A 25,130-nucleotide genomic window follows, 5' to 3' on the forward strand; every position below is an offset into this window, starting at 1 on the left:
AGCTCTTTTCAAATTCATGTGCATAAAAGCAAGAGGCATACAAGGTGTACCTCAGATGACAGCCAAACTGTGCCTTCACGCGGCTGTGTCTCTTTGATAAATAACAAACACATCTCACGGGCGCAAAGAGCGTCTGAACCGAGGCGCAGAAGGCTCAGTAAATTTGGCCCAGAGTGTGGAGACTACCGCCCGTTCACCTTGAGAGAGAAGGCAGGACTCAACAGTAAGCTAGTTAGAGGGAATATAATGTGGCTTATTGTCTTTTTCAGCTCTCCATCCCATTTTTCTGCAGTTACTATAAATAGCGTCGGCAGAACATCAAAGCGGGAAGACTTTTCTCTCAGCAACAGGCCACAGTACAGTCATTATCAGTCGGCTCTGAATGCATCACCCCTCTTTCAGCGGATCCTGCTGTAGTGGACTCCCCGTACGTGTGTGCATGCATGTGTTTGCTAATCGTCAAAGGAGACACTGCTGACTCAGCCTCACAAGCTCTCATACACTCAAACGTGCTCCACATAATGTAACATCACAGGGAAAAAAAAAAAAAAACCCTTCTTCAAGTTGAGTTTATTCATGAGATTACGATACAACACGCTATCTCTCGTTGCAAAATGTCGCAAACAAGCAGATCTATGCGCCAAAGAAATCTGGATCTCTCCTCTTTCTTCCAGGGCTCTTCCGCCATCTGTTTATTTCTCTGTCTCTCTTTCTCTCTCTTTAAAATCGTTTTTTTCCCCCTTTCTTTCATTTGTTCTCTTCTGTTTCTTTTTTAGGCTTTTTACAGAACTAGATTGTCATAGCAACCACAGCAGTTGCCGTTTGTTTCTGTAAGGCCCATATGTTGAAAAGGTATTTGTGTGCTGTAGGCACCTGACCATGTGTGAAAGAGCATGCATCCTCACTGTGCTGTGAGTTTATTATTTGTTCCTTTGTGTGATGCGGTGTGTCTGAAAGACTCTTTATGGGCGTCATTCTGTATGCATTTGATTCTTGATGACGGTCGTTATATTTCAGATGCTGGGTTATCCTTGGTAATGTGTTTTTTTGGCGTGAGCCCCGTCTCCAAAAATGTCCTGAAATTGGCCCCATCTTAAAAGGAAAATGTAACTTGTCTCCTTTGCAAGTGAAAATAAACACATATTCCATCCTCCATATTGTGTGCAGGAGATGTGACTACTACGAGGCAGTAGTATGCTCTTTCAGTCAAAATTAAAGGTTTCATGAAAAGACGTAAAGATTTAATTTTAAGCTTGAATGACTCATATTTAATTGCGAGCAAATTTGTCTTTCATAAATATGTTTTTCTCATAAAAGCCTTTTATTTTTTAACACTACAAGACATGTGATCTGCAGTTAACATTTGTTCTCATGTCTCTCAACTTTCTGAAAATGGTGAAGCACTTTGGCATATTGGAGGAAAAGCTATCCACAGCATTTCACCCTGCAGATTTTTTTTTTTTTTTTTTGCTCTGCACCATCTAAAAGCTTTCTCCAGTCGAGATAACAAACACAGATACAGCTTTTCCAGATACAATATAAATCTATGGAGGTCTCACCAAAGCTGCAAGCTTGCATGCTGCAGGTTTGTTAGTGTCCTCTCTAAGTGCTAAGACCAAGTGCCAGCACCAGTCATCAAAGAGCTTGTCCATATTTCACACTCAAACTTTTGCTCAAGAGAGAAAATATGGCAACAGGCTTGCTTGTAACTTAAAATCTGCATCCAATTGTGTGAAACATAAATTTACTGCGACTAAAAATGCTTTTACTTGGCCCTTAAATGTATCCATTTAACTCATTGTTCCACACTGCACAGTTGCTGTCACTGTATTTTATCATTTGAATAACACATTTGGAAATAATTAGGTGCCATTTTTCAAACTTATGTATCTTTTCTGTGGTAATAAATTACTTCATTTTGTCTGGCTCTTTGTATTCCCTTATTGTGGTTTTAATCCACTTATATGTTTCTATTGTACATTTAATTGTTTATTCTGCCCTCAAGATTAAAACTACATCTTTTTCCCCTGCTGCCAAGTTGATTCAAAAAATAGAAATGCACCATGAAAGAGAAGCAGCAAAAAGCCATATGTAACCCAACAGATTTAGTACTTTACTCACAGACAAACACATAAACAGATAATTCCCCCTCTGCAGATCTCCTCTTTTCAGCTGTTACAGGGCATGTTCAGAGGTAATGGAAGGCTGAGAGGATAGGTGTCTCTCTCTGCACCTGGGATGGCTGCTGATCTGTGTGTGTTTGTGTGTTTTCATGTGCACATGCTTGTAGGTGTGTGTGTGTGTGTGTGTGTGTTTGCATTTATGTGGAAGGAGGAGGCTATTTATTTTGATTGTTTTCAATGAGGGTCCAATGTGTAGAAGCCATAACAATACCATCAATCCACAGCAGCAGCAGCAACATGGATGTAATTTATATGGTAATGCAGGCTCCATGGTTGCCCCAAGTTACGCTGTGGACATCTTTGACAATGGACAGCATGGGTGTGCAGTGGCATCCTAATGTTATATGTACAGATATGGACACTGACACACACACACTCACTCTCACACACACACACACACACACACACACACACACACACACACACACACACACACATACACACACACACACACACTTTAACTTCTCAACAACAGGGAGGCTTGTTTCAATTAGTAGATGCAGATAGGCATCTACTGTGTGTGTGTGGGTGGGTCGAAAGGTTGAGTGTACCACTCCATGTCAGGTTGTGTCTGTCCTCATCTCTCCTCCTCTCTGGCAAAAAAAAACAGCCACTCGAGTGAGGAGAGACCTTCTGAACCAAATATTGGAATGACTCAGAGATGATCTGTAAGAGTTCCTGTGGCAGGTTTCTTTCATCGTAGCACCCAGTGGCATACCAACTTACACTGTAGGTGTGATTTAGTCTCCATTGTCATGTAAAACTCTGCAACCATCAAAGATGCTCAGAATGTTCTCAATCAGATAAAGATGTCATTCAATTCATCGCCTCTTTGCCCTTCTTTTATAAGTTGTATGTAGATGAGTCTGTATTGGTTCTCATTTATCCCCATGAATCCAAGGAATATGAAGGTCAAAATATATTGTTGAGAGGCAACTTATCATCAAAGCTGTTCACTTGTGAATGGCCTTTCAGTCAGTGGGTGCCAACGTCAGCATTAGTGGGGTTTGATTTGCGATTGAAAAGACGGAGAAGGCGATGGTTCCCAGCCTTTATCTATTCATCTTGCTTTACACGGTACGTGTATTTCAAAGACTTCTTTCAAAGGATTCCTTTAATGCACATACTGCTGAACGACTGTTGGCTGTAATTTTAGTATTGTAAGTCAACATCAGAAGGGATTTTTTTTAAGAGTTTATAGTTATTTAATAAAGATCAGGAAAATGTAAATGTGAAATGTCTTTGGTGAGTACTCAGAGTTGGTGGTTATAGAAGAATGGAGGATGTGATGATGAGCGGGTTTAACTCAACTATGCTGGGTTGAAATGACAGACTAAATGCAGAAGAGAGAGAATAGATTTTAAAATTTGACACTAGCAAGATGATTGGTTGAGACGTGTTGTGGCAGAATCTGGTTTGTTGATTATTTCAAGAGTAAAAACCCATAATCAGATGATAAAGAGCACGGGACAGAGGACGTGGTAGAGGGGGAGTGGCTACATGAAAGAGTTCAAAACTAAAAAGTAAAGATTATACTTTTGCTGTTAAAAGATATTTTCAATAAAAGTTGTGTTATTTCTCAAAAATATTGAATCCTTGAAAACTTTGTCAAATGATGAGAGAGGTAGTAAGCTAACGAAAGAGTCTCCAAGTTAGCTAAAATTAACAAAGGCCTATTAATGGTTTACTGGATGAATTGTTTAAATAATTTACTTCAATTATATATAAATGTTTGAAGTAAGCAACAATAAGTTCAACAAAGAATGCTAAACAGTTTAAACCGTTTTCTTAAATAATGAATAATGAGTTAACTTTAAGTAAATGTCTGAAATATTTCATTCAATTGAAGGCAGTGGACACTCTTCTGAAATGAAAACAACATTTGCTAACATAGCTCAAACAGACCGTCTAATTATTGTTAAATAACACATTAATCGTCTAGCATTCAAAGGACTTGGGCCTCGTGAAAAAATTGGGATTTTAAAAAATGAAATAATTAGCTTAAAGTATGAAATGTCGTATGCAGATTAAATTGGTGGAGATGATCATGTAAAGTATAAAATGTAGATGAAAATAAGCGATACATGGTGAACAGTAAGCTTCAAGAAAGGTGACAAATGTAGAGATATTTGCTTAATTCATGGCTGAAAAAGTATTCTGCCACTTAAGAAAGATCAAAATGTATTCTTAACAACACAGTAACAGTTCAATAAAGTGTTAAAAAAAAGTATTGTGGATGTGTGTTAACACATCCAGGAGGCTTATTTTGGTTCTGCAGGTGTTTTACAGAGAGAAAAAAAACTACTTACAAAAAAACAGGGTGTGCTACTTCAGACACAATCCTGGTATTTTCAGCAGTGATCTGTAAGTACTTCATAAAGGGAGACTGACTCATAATCCATGAAGGAATATTGAACCTGAGAGTGAACAATGCTATGACGTAGAACAAAACAGTGTGGTGCTGTGAGTGGTTATGGCATTCTTTTCCCAGCTGGAAGGCGTCTTCAGCCTCATCTGAAGGCTGTTTGTGTGCTGTGTGTCGGTGGAGGATCGGCCTGTTTGCGATGTGGGCCCCTTATAGTTTTGGATTGGTAGAGTGATGCAGGCGTGATGAAAGAGAGAAACAGAGTCGGGCGAAGGAGAGCTGCAGGCCAGGGAAGAATCCAGACACTCTCTTACACATCAAAGCAAGAGCCGATGATACAATCATCTCTTTGGGCGATGACAGCCCAACTTTATTAATTGAAACACGTCTGTTAAATCGTCCTCTCATCTCTGCCGTCTCTCTTTACTCATTTTATCACTCATCTTATGCCGTGGCACTGATTGCGAGAGGAAAAGAAATGAGGGGGAGGGTTGTGGGATAACACATTCTAGGTATCAAGCGGGCGAATTCAAAACATTCCTCGATAGGCTGTGACATCCATTTGTTGCTCGCACATGCTGACAACAACAGGTGTGCGTCTTGCCACAGTCAAGCTTGATTTGAAAAAAAAAAAAAAAAATGGAATGAATGAGAGGAAAGAGGAGGCGAGGATTTGAGAAATACGGGGGTGGGACAGGGGAAACAGGAAGAGAGATTAGATGGAAGAGACAGACTGCACTGTATAGATAAATAGAGAAAAGGGCCCATTGTGTCAGCAGCTGTCATCACTAAATAGCCCTCAGATCACTGTCAAACTCTATATCGCGCTCACAAACATACACACACACACATACTGTATGTGCATACTCACACACGCACACATGCACTGACTGACAGCTCCCCCTCAGTCCAACATCTGTGCTGACAGCAGCCATGGTAATGAGTCTCTGCATGTGCCAGCATGGGTGTGTCGTTTCTTTTTCCTCCCTCTTCCTCCAAGTCCCGCTTATTTCGCGTCTCCCTTATCTCGTTGTTTCCTTGCCGTTTCTTTCCCATCATCTTAATAGAAGATCTTGCTGATCGACCCACCAGCATGAGCAGCATGTGTCGCGACTAAATGAGAGCGACACCAAGTGTAGCCTACAGTTGTGTGGTAGATCGGTGAGGTGTTTTGTTTTTTTTTTGGGGGGGGGGGGGGTTTGTAGGGAGTGGGATTTGCTAAACAGGTGTGCTGTATTTCACGTTGAGGTGTGGAGAAAAGGGGGGGGAGAAAGGAAGGGAGAGATGAAGCGATGATGAATGGCTCTCGTTAGCGGGGTAATTTGTCTCTCCTTGTCTGACTGGGCTCCAGCTGTCGCTCCATCCCTCGCTCCAATCCACTCTCGGCCTACCACTCCTCACCTCAGCCAGATGGGTGGACGGATGGACGGAGCAGGCGAAGGAGGATAGGAGACAAAAATAGAGACAAGGACGAGTGCAGGAGAAGTTACTAAACTGTCAACAAGCTGAATTATGCTTGATGTGTAATGCCATTGCCATCATGGTAATGAATGGCTCCAATGGATTATCCAAAGATCATATGGAGACAATTCAGAAGAGATTATACAAAAACACAGCGGGCATGTATGACTCATACAAGCAAGTCCTGTTGCTCACACAATACACCAATGATAGAGTTTCTTTTTACATTGTTAGAACTCATCAAGGGACTCCACTAATGCCTTGAATACAATACCACAGTGCTAAGATGACTTCTTTTTTTTTCCCAAATGATACACTTATTTTTCACACTAATCAACACTTTTGCGACAGAAGCGTGGATTCAGAGAGTGAGAGACGGGCACAGGGAGAAGGACTGAGAGATGTATACAGATGGCCGGGCGGGCGGCACAAAATCGTCAGGAGAACCACATGAACTCTTTGCTAAGTCTTTGTTCTAATAACACAAAGCAATTTCCACTGACCTTTCCAGAAATGTAGCGGGCAGAAATGACTGAGTTAAGGATGCCCCACAGCATAATTGCTAAGGAGATTAAAGTTCCCTTAATTGCTTTTGGCCAACTAGCGCAATTTTTCCTTTTTTGTAATTAAAGTGATTTAAAATATTAATATCCACACTCACATGCACATACACATAACTTTCTGTGCAGGAGCTCTCATACACACACACACACACACACACACACACACACACACACACACACACACACACACACACGCACACACACAAAATGTGCAATAAAAGCATGCAACAGTGATAAAACAATCTTTAAGTTTTGCAGCCCCCCCCCCCCCCCACACACACACACACACACACATTCTAATTTGCGTACATATTTCCTCCCCTGTTGTAACCAATAGCCTCATTATAGGTCTGGTGAAATATGCAAATAGCTTGATCCCTTCTCGTAATCAATTGAAGTGAGTGATCGATTCATTTAGATCAATGGCTTTCTTTCTGGTTCCTTTTTTTTTTCCCTGAGTGTCTGTGGCCTATTCCCTTTGTACCTCTTCATTTATTTTTCTCATGTCCTCCATCTTCCTCTGACTCGTCCCCTCTTATTGCCTCCTCCCCTCCTAATTATCCTCCTCTATTGCTTTACGCCCCGTTTTTTTTTTTCATCGGCAATAAGTTTTGTCAGCTCATATCTTCTCGTCTGTCCTGTTTTCCCCGTTTTCTCAGCTCCCTCCGTTCATTTCTCTCTCTCACTCTCCATTCCCCCAGTCACCCCTTGTGACCTCGTCCTCTCCTCCCCCTCGCTCCATCCTTCTCTCTCCCACCGTCACTCACTGCTGCTCTCCTTTTTCCCCTTGTGGGCAACAGTGTTTGCTTTGTCATTGTTTATCCATTTTTCTCTGTTTGCGCTGATGAGATTGACCGGACACAAACAAATACACACACACACACACACACACACACACACACACAGACGCACACACACACACACATACCTAAACAGAAGACAAGGCTGGCATTTCTCTGGGGTGTAGTTAACGTGGGGCTGTGGATCGATTCGAGCTCTGGTTTCCATGACGCAAAGCTCTAAGCTGGAGCAGATTGGACAGCAGGACAGAGGCATCACTCTGCCTCCTTTTCTATCAAATATATCTCTATAATGCCACAGCGGCACTTAGACTCAAAAGTGTATCTTCTGTGATTAATGGGCTCCATTTCTAGGCAGCATAGATGGGCAAGTTTGCCAACAACTATGTCCGAGCACTTTGTTTCTTAAATGATCTCTACGTTCCCCCCCCCCCCCCCCCTCCCTCGCCCTGCAGGTTCTGTTTCCCTGATGCAAGCACTATTGCACTGTACGGATAAAAAGCGCCCCATCTATCATGGCCTTCACACATTTTGATTTCTATCAATACTTTGTGATGGGAAGGTGAATGCTGTCAAATTACAATCACAGCACATCTGTATTCTGGAGAATGTCAGGAGAAAAAAGGGAAAAAGTATGATGATAAATGTTCTGCTATCTCGCCTTTTTTTCCTCAAGGTCTCACAAGATCTTCTTCCCGTTCAGTCCCTTTTTTGTTCTGAAAAAAAAAAAAAAAGGGTGAAAGAAGAAGTAAATTATTGTAAGACTTTTCCTTGCTACTTCTTAAGTCTACAGAGGCAGCAGCGGGAATAGGTGAAGTTTGTTCAACTAAGGCCGAATTCCTTATTCTTTTTTTACCACGCCCTCTTACATTTTTACTTTGGAATTTCAAGGACACGGCATCAAACAGAAAATAGAAAAACAGATTTTATTTGTAAAGCTGCAGTGCCTCAGGCCATCATTTAAAATGTCGAATCAGGAGGAAACAAGTGATCATCAGCGTGTCAAAGATTCTTTTTGGTCGACTTTCTAATTAGTAGTTATAATAACCTGAGTCCTTCGGTGGATTGGCTGGACTCAGTGGCCTCATTCTTACCATATTGTTGATTGATTGAGCTGCAAATATGGCAGACATAATTATTCTATATTTTGAGCCGTCTCTAAATAGAAATTATTAGATTTGTCTTTGTCCTTGATTCCAAACCTTTGGAGAGTCGAAAGAATTCTCTTCATCCCTCTTTTCTCTCTCTCTCTCTCTGGTGGTTGGGACAGCCTGATTGTGTCCACGCGTCCCATGGCTCACACTATTTAAAGACTTGGCTGTTCACTTTCTTTTGTCTTACCCATGTAGAGGACAATCGTACAATGGGTACAATGTTGCAATGTAGGTCCTCAAGAAATTCTTATCCCACCATTTCTATTGAAGCAAGACAATGTTGATTTTTAAGAGAAAATTATCTCGTTCTGCCTGCACGGAAATCTGCAGTCAAACATCGTCACGATCCGGCTGAGTTCAGTGCTTTCTTTGGTTGGACAGGACCAACGGCTTGCAGCATCATATGTTTGACATTTCTTGATAAGTGCTGAATTATTGGCGTACATTGATCCGTTCCCTGACTTTTCTCTTCTTTGTGGCATAGACCCGCTTTAATATTTGTGTTCACAGTAACGTAGGATGAAGAAATGATAGTAGCTCAGTGCTGAACTTTGTTTTTCCTTTTAAGTGGTTCGACTGTATTAAAAAAAAAACAGAATGTTGAAACGAAGTTAAAATTACTTCATTATTCTGTTTCAATGTAACTTGCAAGCAGTGAATGCCAGTCGGGTTTTTACAGCTTCTCAGGCTTTTTTTGTGCTCTTTTCACTATTCGTCTTCATTCTCAGATTGCTTGTGTTTGTATTAAAGCTGCTTTGAATTTAGCAGAGGTCTGTTCCAACAAGGACAAATGATTCAAAATAACCTTCAGTAGAGCACACTTTACTTTATACCAATTTGTGTATTAGTTCATCCAAATGATAAAAGGACAATACACTTTCCTACCTACAACACACCATGCAGACACTCTTTTTTTTAAATTCCACTTTACAGTACCAATCGGAGATTTATGCACCACTTGTGTCTATTTTTTACTCCACACACCAAACGAACATCTAAGAAATTTTCCACTGCCTATTTTCCACACAAACACTTCGCCCCAGTTATTCTTGAACACTTGCTGTCAACGGTTTTCACAGAAACTATTTTAGATTGTAGACTTTTAGATATTTAACTGTTGATGTTTTTATTCCTCCCTTATGTATTGGGAAGTAGGTGGAAAACTCAGAGTCAATTATTTTTGGAGCTGGAAAAATTAATAAAAAACTATATCTGCATGGTTGTACATTTTGTTGTCTGGCAATATAAGCACATATAAGGATGAGACCTCAGAAGTTACTGTATCATTGAACCTGCGTTGGAACAGGCCCCTGTATCACTGTCAGTCATTGCCATCTGTTTTGTCTAACACCCCCCTCTCCCCTCCTTCTACCCTCCTCTTTCTCTCCCTCCATCCTCCAGGTCGCCCCCTCCCTCCAACCTCCTCCTCCTCACTGCTCCCTCCGTCCCTTCCATCCTCCTCGTCCGCCCCACACCACCCCTCCCCTGGCCCGTCTCCTCCGATCAGGGAATGCCAGGTGCCCCTGCTGGAGAAAAACTCCAACCACTCTCACCTGGAGCCCCACCCCGAGGACTCATACATGCTCCGTGCTCAGCCCTCCTCCACGGGTAAGAGAGCTCTCCATTCATCCACCCTTTAATTCCTTCCTTTCCTACATCAGTCAGTGATTCATCACCTGGTCTCTGCATTACGTCATCATGTGTCCATTTCTTGATCTGATTTGGTCTTTGCTCAGTAAAATGTCAAGCAGTCCGCTTTGATTTAATGTCACATCCCATTCTTTGAGCCATTTCGTTTCTGCTTTTCTGAATTCTTCCAACCGTCAGTTTGGGAAGTATTTTAACGATAATTAACCAGCCAGTCCTTGCACATTTCTGTGAGTCGAAGAAAGCACATTAATGAAATGTCCATCTGTTCTTAATTTTGATTTTTTTTCTTGCTTGTATAAAGCAGCCACAGTTTGAGCTGATAATTGCTAATCTGTTAATAGATTACATTTAATGGAACCCTCCCACCTTTGCCATCTTTAGACAGACAACAATGATGCAAGTAAAAGCAACCACTGCACTCTGCAGAGAACAGATGTGTTGCCTCTGAGTAAGTGTGTTTGTACTTATTTTCCATATGACATTAATAATCCACTGGAAAGTGAAAGGTAAGGGGATGATGAATTTTAAGTGCCGGCAGGAGGATCACTGTAGCAGAGACATAGTAAGTTTTCCCGGCTCGGAGCTCTCTCTTTTATTTCATTGGAGTATCTCTTGCTGGCTGTTACAGGCCCTGCGTGCTTATATCAGCACCTCACAACCATTCCTCTTGCCCATATCTGCAGTGATGAGTTTGTTAATCAGCATACACATTTATTCTCAACAATTAGCTACTTTGAGCCAACTCTGCCTCCCTCTTCTTCCCTCTCTGCCTCTATTTCCCGCTCTTCCCTCATTTCTCCATTCCTCTGTGCATCTGCACTTGTAATCAGCAGATATATTTAGCAGAGGCCTGATGGGAGGGAAGGGGGTGGGCAGAGAAGTCCTAATGTGATTTTTGGTGGAATACAATCTATTGTTAATGGCGTTAGGCTCTCCTTTGATCCAGTATAAATCTTCATTAGGGAAGGCCCGGGTCCCAGGTTCAAGAGCAACGTGATTAGGAGGCTTTTAAAATGACGTTACATCAGCCTTCTAATTGGTTTACTGTTTGCTGGGGCAACATCAATCATTAGCCCAGTAACCGCACAGCAAATAAATTCACTCTGCCACTGACACCCTAATGGCAGACACTGGCAAAGAGGGAGAGTGAGGCTCGCAGGCACACTCTCTCTTTCCCTCATTCTTGTTCACATACACCCACACTTTCTGTTCTGGGGCTTCTTTCAGTCTCTGCTGAGCGTGAACACACAGACAAAGAAAGCAAAAAAAAAAAAAACACGACAGACGCAGGAAAAAGAGGCACAAAGAGCTAGGCAAATGGGAGCACAGATAGCGAAAGCCAAACTTTGACTTTTGAAGTTGTTTAATGAGACATCTTGCGTGAAAAAAAAAAATCAAAGTACAGAAAGAAAATATTAAATCCAATGCGCACCAGTAAAAATAGATGGAGAAGGCGACTGAAACGGAGACTGAGACCGAAAGACATCGGGAGTTAAAGTGAAAAGGAGGGATGAGAACGACGTGATAAGCTGATGAGATCTAAGAGGGTGAAAAAGAGATATTTGGATGAAGGGACAACAACATTGGGATGAAATTGCAAATTGCCACATTTCCCAGCCAGGACAGCTGAACTAATGGGTGCAGAGAGAGTCCTTGGCTTTGGGCGTCCATTAAAATCGACCTAAATGAGTTTAGAGTGGCAGTCTGGCACTGCATAAACACACCCTGGCATCAAGGAAGACACAGGAAGGGCTGCTAGGAAATAAAACACCTTTAACCCTGCACTGTTTATGCATGTGCTGTGAGTGTATGCCTGTCTGTGTGTGTGCTGTTTGTGTGGTCCTGTAGAGAGTGGACGCTGGGCAGGAAATGAGCCTTACCAAGCCAGGCAGAAACTGACCACAGCGAGATAATCCTCAGGAAGCTGCATGCTGCTTGTATGTGTGTGTGTGTGTGTGTGTGTGTGTCGTTCTGTGTGTGTGTGTGTGTGTGTGTTTGTTTGCATGCTTGTGTGTGAGTTCCTGTAAAGTAGTCCACCATTACCTAAGCTAACAGGTGGACAGACATGACTTGTGTTCCTAGTGAAGCGTGACAGGTGAATGGGAACGGAACGCTGTTGCCGAGGATTGGCTGGGAATTGGATCTGCGAATGTTTATATGGGAATACTGTCTGGCTCGGAGCACCTGTCTGGGAACGCTCCCCTAGAAACACAGGGGGAGCTGAGACGGCCAAACGGAGCGTGGCGGACCACTCCTGGAAAGAGCTAGCTTTAGCGCTGTCTCTGGCCATTCATTATGCATAGGGAATGCTAAGCTATTTTTAGCCCAAGCATCATCTAAAGTGGCTAGCTATCTGCTGCCCGAGAAGCCACCTCAAGTCACTGCCGGAGCCATAAATGTTTAATGGCTTTGTTGAAACAAATCTACGGAAACAATGGCACAACAAAGATGCTTCCCCTTCATCTGCTCTAATGTTATTCTTCCTAATGGTGCTTATGTAAGGCTGACATTTGCGTAACAGTGGGATGTTTTGCATGGAGTGTGTGTGTGTGTGTGTGTGTGTGTGTGTGTGCATGTGGATTAAATGCACAATCGTTTCTGGTCATAGAGAATGTTTGTTTTTTTGGCTGAATTTGATGACGCAGATTATTACCTTCTAATTAGACTGAGATGACTAGCCAAGGAAGAGGCGCTGTGTGGATGTGTGTCGTATGTGCATGCGTGCGTCCATTTATGTCTCTAAGTTTGTATTTCTTTTTTTCTGGTGCCTGTGTGTGTCTGTGTGGACATTTTAGTACAATAAAGTTTTTGGTGCAAATTAAGCACACGTGTGTTTTGTATCTACGTGTCACCTCAAGCTCTCCTTCCATTGTGCATCAGCCCTCTGAGCAACGAGAAGAATGACAAATGAGGGGCATGTGACATTCTGAGACAGAGGACATAAGAAGCAGCTGCACATGGGAATATACTGCCTTAGACACAGGGAGCATAGCAATTAGTATGGCGAGAAGGTGCATGAAAAACAATGGAGGGGGGTGATTATAAAAAAAAGAATGGATAAGAAGCAGTGGATTAAGGGGTATGAACATAAAGAGATGGAGCGAGAGAGAGAGAAGGACAGAGGGAGGAGAGGAAGCGAGAGAGATCTGAGCCCTGCAATGATCCCTTTTTATCTGCTGAATAGGCATTACTCTCCTTTACACACACGCACGCACACACACACATAGATGCACATCCTGCCCTGCGACTTTTCTCTGTTAACCACAGAAAATGTCAATAAACAGTTTGCCCATCCAAGGCAGCAAAACAAACTGGCCTGGTGGGTTTCCCGCTGTCGGTCACTAGACTCCGATGTGCACACTCAGCGTTACGCAGTAGAGCAAGCCCCTGCCTCTCACTGGTGTATCTGTTTGTTGTGTGTGTACAGCATGTGAGGCAGGTAAGCAGACCGGGCTAATGCTCCTCTGCTGAATGCGGCTCCTTTGAATTGGCCAGCATAATGAACTTCCAGGATTTTGTCTGAGCCAAAAACCGGCAGATCACAGTTATAACGTCCCCTCTCTCCGGTCACTGGGGACTCTGGACAGAGTAAAGTGGGTCAGCAGTCAGGAAGGCTCTGTGGCTGTGAAAACAGAAAGATCTTTTCATGATCACTGTTTACTCACACTAGCGAGAAAAAGAGTCGGCAAATAAAGGAGCAAAAGATAAAGTGGCATTAAATGTGATCTGCTTGGCGGCTCAGTAATTGCTCTATTTGGTTGCTGCATGTTTTGCCTTTTATCAGCCTGTGTTCCTGCTAAAACGGTTGTACCTATTAGCCTACCTGCAGGTTGTGCTATAGCAGCCGGACAATTCATCTGCACCTCTCTTAATTTATTGGATGCATTTTCCTCCGGCCTACTCATTACCGTGCACTTCCTCTTTTCGAACGGTTAGTCAGATTTGTGTCTGTGGCCAAAATTATTTGTTCAAGAGTTCACATCTTAAAAAAAAAAACTTTGCATCTGCATTGCTACTCAAGCAGACCTCACAATGCTCTTTATTTGTGTTTACTCTGGCAAGCTCTAAGTTTTCTTTTTATCCTTTTGAAGTCGACATGAAAATGAATTTCATTGACATCGCTCTCCTCTGCTGTAGCAAAAAAATAAATCAATTCTCTGTCTCTGATCACACATTTTTCTTTTAATTCTACCAGAGGCTGAGTGACTTTTGAAAGAGTAAAAGTTGTTTTTTTCACTGTGTATCTGTGTTATTGTGTGTACAGAAACAGTGAACTCTAGTTATGAGTCATTTATGCACTTTAATCTGAAAATATTAATTCAATAAAAAACGAATTCATTTTCTATCATGCAGCTATTCGATTTTGTTAACATGACTGTACTGGCGGTCTGAGAAGGCTATAAAGAGAGAAAATGCATGGAATTACCAGCAACACTTTCCTCTGCTTTACATTTTTCTGACATTATCTGGTCACATGTAATACAGTTGGCTGCTAGATGATAGATAATAGCATTTCGGTTTCTTTCTTGGAAGGGAAATGTTAAAATCTCAATTACAAAAACTATGTAGATGTGATGTGATGGGAGTAATGTTGAACAATATGCTCTCCCCTAGGTGCTGGTTTCCTACGCATGTGCACAGATGGGCATAAATGCCCCCTCACTAGAGGAGCCACACACGCGCACACACACACACACACACACACACACACACACACACACACACGCACGCAGGACACAGCAGTTCAGGAAAACTATGGCTACAAAAACATATATTCTTCTTCCATGCAAGGTGTGATATATATTATTCATTTGAATTTGAATGAAGAAACTGTTCAATATTTATAGTAGGAAAGTGAACAAAGGAAATGCATGCATTTTTTTTCTTGCACAGATTTAAACATTTGAGACAGCGAGGCAGTGTGTGAGCTCAGGACTCCTTACTCTTATTTTGTTGCGTCTGACCACGTCCGTACTCGCTCGTGTATGCTTCCTTACCATTTTTCTGTTCCATTGTTTCATATTCAATTCTATCTATTCTCATAGTATTTATGGAATATGCTACATAGAAGGTGTAATATCACATTTACATTGTGACTGGTGGAGCGAGAAAGAGGTCAAATGTATTAATAAAGTGCTCGAACAAACATATTTAATTGAAGTTCTCTGCATCTCAGCTCAAACAAAATGCAAATAATAGCAAGATGAAAGAGCAAGATAAAAAAAAAGGATAAAGAAATAAGGCTGTGTGGGAGGAGAGAACAATACTCGCTGCATACTTTAAAATCAATTTAAATTCTGCATGTATGTTTGCATAGGGGAGTGTGTGCATGTTTGTGTGTGTGTCTGTCTCTCCCAGGAGCATCTTCGCTTCAGCAAACAGATGTTTTGTGTCTCTCCTGTGTCACAGAGGTCAGGCCCCTCCATCTTTCTCTCATCTCCCACCCCTCTTCTCTCCTTTCACATGCAGCTGTTCTTCTGGGCCACGTGGGTGACACCTGTGTCCCAGTGGCGGCATGAATGAATCAGGTCACCTTACAAACTGGTTCCCATTACAGCTGGCAATGCAAGGGAGCTCACTGTACCCTGTATGTTCCAAACATCCATCTCGATGAAGTAGAAGGGGAGAAAGTTTGAAATTTGCATACAAGAAACAAAGCTATACGCTCACTTTAAGGCTGCATGTTGTTGCTGTGTGAATCTATGTTGCCTCCGTTAAGTTTTCTATGATGTATGCCTCATAGGAAGAGATGAATTACAAATATCAAAGCGGTGGACAGGTGTGAGTGTGACACACCCACTCATCACTCGCATACTTCTTTTTCTGTAAATCAAGAGATGGTGAATGAAAGAGGGCATGCATGATCGCTCAGCTTGACAGAACAGTTCCTTGTTATTTATTTTCACCCCTAACATGTGCGCATATGTGCTCTTACTGCATCCTTTGATCAGTATGAGGAAGGCGACGTGCGAACAACATAATGGTCATGCCGCTTCGCTACGATGTGCACAGTAAACGCAGCACCACTGATAAAAGAAGAAGAAAAAAACGGTTTGTAAAGCGAGGATTCAAAGGCCAAATGCATCATCATGACTTTGTGTGTATTTCGACAATCACAACAATGTCACTCCGGCGGCATTAGAAGGTAGATACGGACAGTTTGGCTGTGACTAGTGAAGTGATGTGTGTGTGAACAAAAAGTATGCTAATGCACACCAAGTGATGCAACCGTGTCAAGCTCTCCTATTATGTCTAGTATTTGGTTTATTGATTTTTCTGTACGAACCCACACACAAACGCGCACGGACACAAACACACACACACACACACACACACACACACACACACACACACACACACACACACACACAAATGCTCTAGACAAGCTCACACCCCCCACTGATTCATAGAGAGGAGAGAGACAGAGATATAAAGGTGATGTGTGAATGGGTGTTCTTGTCTGAGTCATCCGGGTTTGTTTTTCAGCTCTCTCACTCAACAGTCCATTAGCTCGGTGTTGGAAGGGCTGGTATTGGATTCTAGCTGACATGTTCCCCCAAGTCTGAGAGCAAGAGATGAGGGCACACGCTGTGTTGAGTGCTCTAATACTGCTCAAACACACACACACACACACACACACACACACACACACACACACACACACACACACTCACTTTCTCTAGTCTTTTTACTACTTGAGAAAACAAGAAAGAAAGGGTAAAAGTGGAAAAGGAACATAAAAGATGTTAAAATAAAACTGACAGAATGTAGAAGAATGTAAGAAAAAAATCATGTTTCTGTTTTGCCTGAATTTCTTTTGACCATCTGGCAATACTCTTTTGTTGACACAAAGGTAGAACATAATGACATTTAAAAAAAGAAGTTATTTGATCGCTGAATGGGTTTTGTTCTTTGGCCTATTGTGAAATGGAAGCCAAATATAAAGGAGAAGGTTCTATGACGAATTTAAATTACTGTTTGGAAATAATTAGTTTACTCTCGTCATCTGAATCTCTCTTTTATTCACTTTACAAAGAAAAATGGCACTTAATAAAAACCCTAACCCTCTGTTCTTGTCTTCCTCCAGGGGCAGCTAACCACCACAGTCAGAGCACGCTACGGCCTCCACTGCCCCCTCCGCACAACCACCACACCTTATCACACCAGTCGGCAAACAGCCTGAACAGAAACACCCTGAGAGGGGGCCGCAACCCCATCCACGTACCCGCTCCAGGCACCGGGGACGGGCCGACCACCCCAGAGTCAGTCCAGCTACAAGACAGCTGGGTGCTCAACAGTAACGTCCCGCTGGAGACCAGGTCAGAGGAATCAGTTCCCTTTTCTATTTTTCTCTGTTTTTGCAGTTGTTTACCTGACGCACTAATACCCAGGCCTACTTAAAGTAAGCACAGCAGCAGAGTAAGCTTTGGCTAATCAATACTAAGGAATGAAAGGTCAGAGCAATGCTGCTTCAACAACATTCCTGTGAGCTCAAAGGGGATGTTGTCAGGCACAAACGCTGGAAGAGAAAGAATGAGCTGGAGACAATGTAGCCTTGGCAGAGTCCTTCACTTACAAAAACATGGAATTTGTGTGGTAATGTTAAATATCTCTCCTCAACAAAAGAAAAGCCACTCTACAAAGTTATCTTTGAGTCACTGTAATGTGGCTATTAATAAATAGTTGCATAAGAGACACACATGTATTCATTTGTTCTATTAGAAATAACTTGGAGATGTATTTTTTATTTTAGTTTGCAGGTTTCTTTTGGCTGGAAAGCAAACTGAACTCATGCAAGCATAAGAGTAAAGCAACTCGCACTAGGGAATCCTAAGTTGACATCACCATGTTGAATTTAGTGTAGTTTGCGTCATTCTGTTTTTTTGAGAAGTCCCTCCATCGGCCAAATTATGTAACAAATGAATAAGACATGAGTAAAAAGGGAAGATTCATACAAAACTAAATCATCATGTCTCCATCCAGTAATATAACCAAAAACTACTCTTTTTATTACTTTATTTTTTTATTTTGCTCATTAAACATTGAAAGCTCTTGAGGTTGAAATATATTTTCCGACAAGCCAACGCAACAGTTTCAGGGTTTTTTTTCTTCCCACTGCAACTTGAAAAACCCACTAAGGTCAAAGGTTATAGTAATCATAAAAACTAAACAAACTAACAGCCTATGACTCAGTAGAAAACATACTATGTTGAAAATGTGGTTTTATAATTTGGTCCTGAATAAAAAAAAGGGAAACAACACCTTCGCAATGGTGGCTGTTCGCAAGCCTTTAGTGAATTAAAAAATCCGAACAAGCCAATCCAAAATGTTTCATGCTGTTTTACCTTTTCAAGAAATGCAAAGATTTTAGGATAAAGATTTTTCAAGAATTGTGAAAGCTTACGTGTACTGTTTGTTTACGTTAAGTTTGTTGAAAGCTTGTTTACCACCGATGTTAACGTACATTCAGCCCGACTTTCATCACAAGTTGAAAGCGTGAAATAGGTTCACACTAGGCATTAAAGTGTGTCTCTACATGTGATTGGATGTCAATCCCCCTCTCTCATCATTTTCATTATAAAAACACACAGCAGTCGTGTCATGTAGACATACAGTATGAGAGAGCAGGAGCATAAGGAGACCAGAAGAGACGACATCAAATAACTCTGATTATAAAGTCTAATGTTACTCAACAGCTGTGTGGATTATCAGTGTTAAAACTGGAGTCTCTTATAACAGTATCAAACAGACAGATGATGAAATGTCTCCTCAAAGAAACATCTGTATCCTCACTGCGCCGTTTTATTGAAACGATAGAGGGTCACGTCGCTCACCTGTACACACTTGTTGTCTTGCATTCTTCCCACCAAACCTGTAGGCTCTCCAGGTATGATCCTATTTGAAAAAATAAAACGCTCCGCTCCATCACTGAATCAAATCGAGATATTACTCATCCTGTCATTTTGTGTAAACACCAAACACGGCACAAACTACATTTTCAAGTGCTTGAAACGACAGCATGAATAAATCAACTAACAGAGTATCAAAAGTGTAGCAAAGAGAGAGTACTAAACCGAGCACGATAAAGAACGTGTTACTTGATTTTCCATATTGCCTTTGCTCATATTCAATTTGATCAAGGAAGTAGGCATGCCACCTTATGCTTCCAAGACCATTTCAGAATATTTTTTGATTGATCAGATCTACATTAATAATGAATTAATCTAACCAACATTTTTTTTACACCTGTGTGTATAGTACAGTCTAGACCTGCTATTTTGCATTTATTTCTGTCAAGGGTTCAGGTTCTATCAGGACCTTAGTGCATCAGACTGAAATCCAGTCATGCAGCATACTTATGAATGCATACTTTAGATATCCATGTTTATATTTCTACATATTTCCACACGTCATTATTTTGCATCGCAACATAGCATGACAGTCTTTGGTAAGGAAAGATTTTACAGATTTGTAAGAGAGACATGTTTTTTCAGCACGTAAAAGTAGAGTCGTTGTAATTTATTCATACAATAGGTGAAGGTTACACTGACACACGCTAATCAAGCTAACTCAACACTCCAGAGTTTCTTGTACAAAGTGTCACTGTGCCTCTCCATTCCGTCCGTTTGAACTATTATATGAGCCACTTATCTAAAAGAAAAAAATCTGATCTTGGCCTTTTATTCACAAAATAGTGCTATTCAGATTCATTCTGTAACTCGTTTCCAGGCACATTATACAAAAACCCACCATGTGTCAAAACTGTTATGCATGCAACTTGAACCAGGGAGCAGGAAATACAAACCATTTCACACACCCTACATGTGTGCTTTTGCCTGTACACAAAGAACACTTACCAAGGAAACAGAGCATTCATGCAGGGTATTACTATTCATGAGGCATGCAGTGAGAGGGACACTGCCTACATGCCTCCTCACATGCACATGCTCTCGGAGCATTTACTCTGCAAGCTGTAGTTGTGTTTCTCCTGCTGGGCGTAGGGCCTTCCAGCTCTGATGGTCCTGTATACGCTCTCCAGAGTGCCGGCCCCTTGCAGTATTTATGAGGCCAGGCCATGTTTAATTCAGCCCCACTGATCTAAGGTCTGTGCTCAACCTGTGCTGATGCATCGTGCAGGATGGGGAAAGAAGAAGCGTCATAGTGTTGAACAAGAATACCTTCACCTTTAAAAAGAAGCTATTTCCAGTTGTGAATGTTTATCTAGACCTGTGTTACCATAGTGATGTGTGTGCCATAATACATTTCAGAGAAGCAAACTTTTTTTCAGGTTAAAAATGATGCTGAGATCTTGATGTACCAAAATAAAGTTAGACATCTTTTTTTTTAAAGAAGATGTTTAGTTGTCAGCAGATTAGATTTTTGAACAAAGCCACGCGCGCGCACACACACACACACACACACACACACACACACATACACACATGCTGTTGAGCTCTTTGCAGAGCCAGTATTTGGTCTTGTTCAGGTGGTGGGGTTGGGCATGGCTCGGAGCCTGTCACAGTGAATGCAGCCCAGAGAAGCGAAACTGAGTTTCCAGCTCCACCCTCCAGTCCAGATTGGGGACCCCTCCTCTCTGGGCCTCGTAATGGTGGAGGCTGGGTGGGCTGGCTGGAGCTGCTGGAGCTTGTGGCTGGGTCAGAGCCAGCCAGGCCGAGCTAGAGAGTCACACCATCCCTCTGCTGGCAGGGCCTGTCCTCCATCTCATTATAACAGGCAGGGAGGAGATAATGATGAGATGATGCATTTGCACATTATGAGGGAGAGTGTGCGATTGTGTGCATTTCTGGGCATGTTTTCAACCAAGCATGTGTATTTTTCTCTTCTCAAGACTGCTCCCAACTGTAATCATATGTAAATCTTGGCATTTGTTGCTCACTCATTATGGTAAATGTGTGAGCGTATGTGTGAGCGAATGTGTGTGCGCGCGCGCTTCGGCTTGACCCGATATTGTGACAGCGCTGAAAGGATGAAGATTGATCACCTCAGAACACCCAAGGGCTTGCATGACTGGCACAGAAAGAGAGAGATAGAAACAGAGGAGGGTGATAAAGAAGAGAAATATAAGTCGGGTGGGCAAAACAGAGAGAGAGATGGGGAAATGGAAAAGGAATGGTTTACGGTAGAGGAGGGAGAGATAAACAGGGAGAGAGAGGTAGAGAAGTAGAGTAAGGAGGTGATTGAAGGAGATTGTTTTGGGGAGTGTGAGTGATAGACGATAGAAAGTCAGAGGAGGGAGATTGGGGCCCATAGAACATGGATACATTTACCAGTGTGAGATAAATGACTGTAGACGGCTGCTGCCATTGTGTGTGTGTGTGTGTGTGTGAACAAGAGCCCGATAGGAAAAAAAAAAGCATTTCTCCCTGTGCATGTGAGTGCACATGTGTACATGTGTTGCAGCATTTAGCAAGAAAACACCTGATTTCCAATCGGTCCCTTGGAGCCTTTTGGCGAGCCGATGCCAGTTTCAATCTCTCTCTGTGATCTCAGGACATTCCTCCGCTCCCCCTGCTCGCTCGGCTGTTGGCCACAGCTCCAGGAGAGAAATAAGATCACTGAGAGGGTTGCAGCATCTCAATTTATCTGGTCGGAGCAGCCGAGGGTTGGGTGTGCTTGTGGGTTGGTAGAGGTTACTTTCAAATGCATTACTGTTGGGACAGATTCAGAGGCGCTACCTGTGGAAACCAGCAGGGTGGAGGGGAAGATAAAGGAGCTGCCTGAAGATAGCAATTTATTCCAAGTACAGTAGCTACTACTGGTATATGAGAACTGTAATTTAAAAATCAGGTTTTACAAATGAAATGAATTTATATTAAGACAATATATGGTGAACATAATATCCAATATATTCTGTTATTCCATAAACAAACAAGGCTGTCTTTTAAATGTATTTTACTCTTGTTTAAGTTGTAGACTAAACTGTCTGTTTGAAATAATGACATACAAATGGTCCATGAAGAATACATTATGGGTATGTTTATTGTTAGAAAAAGGCTTAGTTGAGTTTAAAAATGAAAAAGATGTGAAGAATGAACCAACCCCAAGGTTCAATCAGAAGCACCTGATCACATCCTTTGATCTCAAGCAGTAGATGTCATGTTTGAGTTGAAAGCTTGTATTATATTACCTTCCTCCAAACACTTTGCTGTGGCAGCGCTGTGGTGCAGTGTTTATGACATTTTGGAGCGAGTAGGTTTAAACCGACATGCCATTCCTGTGTGGAGTTTGCATGTTCTGTCAGTGCCGATGTGTTTGTTTTATTAGATGCTCCGACTAACTCTCACAATCAATCGGCAACTTAGGCCCTTAGGTGTTACGGCAACTATGAATGGATGTGTGTCAACTCAACTTTATTTACACATTTATAACAGCCAAGGTGGACAAAAGTGCTGTACAGTAAGTTTAGCAAAATACATTACATCCAAACATCATAAAGAAACGTAAGAGCAAATTAAAAACTAAGTTAAAACACTAAACAATAGTAAAAGTTCTAGTGGACACTGCTGTTGGGATAAAAAAAATTAACTAGAGGTAAAAGCCAAGGAAAATAAATGGGTTGTTAAAAATGACTTAAACTGTGTCCTCATGTGTCCGCCTCCTTGATTGTCTGGAGACTTGAAGGGTTGGCTTCCCTCCCATGGTCTAATTTAGTCTGGGTGGGCTTGTGCCCTCCGAGGTGTACAACTAGGTAATTGGCTGGTCCGGAGATGTGCTCAAAAATCACCAATACAACTAAACAGATTGTATTGTATTGTATTTTCAAAACTGAAAGCAATAAGAGAGGTTTCACACCCCCTTGTAAGAAAACGTGTAAGACATGTTTTCTTGCTTGCACCGTCACACCATGTAATCCAGCATGCTTAAGAACATTAAAACACCCAAATCATGGGAGGAAAGTTTGTGTCATGGTGTCATCAATTGCCATCGTTTTAGCAAGCCATATGGAGACGCTACTGAGATAGTGTGGCACAGAAACACTCTGAAACCATACAGGCTACGTTGGCTGAGTTTATAGTAGACGTGGAAAAAAAGCACAAAGGGTTAAATCCATCGCATGTAACTTGAAAATGCAGTGTTCGCCCATCACACATCCTGTCCATTCACATCCATGTATGAGACAAGTCCAGCTCTCTGTCGAGGAAAATGTGTCTCCGACTGGTGATTATCAAACTAACTTCAACTGACATTGTAACATGCCGCTCTAATGAATTGTTTGGCAGCGAGCGGACAAGGTGATCAATCGATCAATCACTTGCTGAGATTAATCAGATCAGATCCTGACACATCTCATCCACTTGATGATGGTTTAAACAACCGTGTGACTCATAAAATCTGAACGCGGCGGCGTGTGATGTGTCACGACAGTCAGATCCTTTTCCCTGAAGCTTAAAAAGTCTTCCATGATGTTTAATAAAATGCTGCACAGTCCTTTTGACCCCAGGTATTTAAAAGTACTCAATCAGAACACACATTTTGATTTAAATACTAGATTGGATGTCTCGTTTATTTCTGCCTTTTGCACATATCAGTGAGCCTCAGAATTTTTCCATGTCGCTCTTCAAAGCCACACTTAGCAAATGAATGCCCATTATCCTGCATCCATCTGCCGGTTATTGTTTCCTCCTATTGTAGCAGGGAACAATTCTCATGACGCCATCCTCGAGCATTCTCCACTCCCCGAGCTCTTTGTTTCATTCTCAGATCTGACCGTTTTTGCAGTCACCCTCCTGCCGAGTCGACCTCCGTTAATTGTTCTCTACCTCTGATGATGATTCTCAGAGTGCTATCCTCAGCAACCACATGTTTGTGTGAGCTTATAAAATGACGTGTGTGTGTGTGTGTGTGTGTGTGTGTGTGTGTGTGTGTGTACTTTGGGAAGCACATGTGTCGATCTGCTCAAGGGGAAGGCGAGCTTTGACTTCTTGCTAATTACCCAGCATGCTCTCTGTTCTGTGGTTAATTGTCCAGGTCCTCCTTTCTCTCAATGGGGGACATGGCTGAAAAAAAAAAAAGTGAAAACACTTCCTCTGTTCCTTTATGTGTGTCGTGTAATCTATGGCCTCCCTTTCTGTTCCCTAGCTTCCCCTTAAGTCCTGAAGAGGCAAATGAAATGTTTGGTATCGCACACACGGACTGAGCTCGAAAAGAGAAAAACCCCCACATGGTTTTGTATTGTTTGTGCACGGTTGGGTGAATGTGTGTCGCTGTGTGAGTATTCATGTTCTGCATAATGTATGTGTGTGTGTTGCATGTGTAAGACAGGATACATGACACAAGGTAGCAATGGTGTGAGTTGAAGTGGTGGAGGAGTTGGGGAGGGGGGGGGGGGGGGGGGGGTCACTGCTGCTGGCAGCTCAGGAAAAGGAGGTGGTCTCTGTCAGCCCTATCTAATTATGTGTGACGTTTCCATGCTGGACCACTGTCGGAAAAAAAAAAAAAAAAACACACCTACACACATCCAAGCAAACACACACACCCAAGCCTAATGATACAGTGTTGTGATTGCCGGCTGCCTGCTATGATAGAACCCCTCCATAGTCCTGCGCAACATAAATCAATGTCAATTACCTCCCCAGAGCACATTAGACACTTTCCATTCCTACTCATAATTAGTATGGCCCATAGACATATTCCCATCCCACATCAAGCTCACTGTAGAGCTTCTGCACACAAACAACAAAGCCAGAGAGTTGGAGGCCTTAGTGAGCAAGTTCAAATACACACCAGCACATTTAATCATACACATTGTGTCTCATGGAATGAAAGTAATACACCAGCTCACCCTCTCGCAGTCACACACACATTAAGGCGATCATAATTAATTACCCCTGGCCATGCCATCATAGAGAGCTTCAACGGCTGTGTAAATGAGTTGCAGCGATGACACATGCTGGTTGACCTTGGAGCGTGTATGTTTTTGTGTGTACGCGTGC

General features: G+C 42.1%; 1 protein-coding gene across 9 annotated transcripts in view; it reads left to right on the forward strand.

Annotated features, from left to right (window-relative positions):
- The window catches only part of tenm2a (teneurin transmembrane protein 2a), a 210,401-nt gene that overhangs the window by 134,432 nt on the left and 50,839 nt on the right, over positions 1 to 25,130 (forward strand). For 5 of the 9 annotated variants that reach the window (XM_079351890.1, XM_079351891.1, XM_079351892.1 and 2 more), the window contains 2 exons: positions 9,928 to 10,134; positions 17,264 to 17,495. In XM_079351890.1, coding sequence (XP_079208016.1) covers positions 9,928 to 10,134; positions 17,264 to 17,495 — 439 coding nt within the window. The remainder of the gene's footprint in view (positions 1 to 9,927; positions 10,135 to 17,263; positions 17,496 to 25,130) is intronic. The other 4 variants (XM_079351895.1, XM_079351894.1, XM_079351896.1 and 1 more) reach the window with 1 other exon arrangement.

Source organism: Symphodus melops (assembly GCF_947650265.1).
Source record: "Symphodus melops genome assembly, chromosome: 9".
Lineage (NCBI taxonomy): Eukaryota > Metazoa > Chordata > Actinopteri > Labriformes > Labridae > Symphodus > Symphodus melops.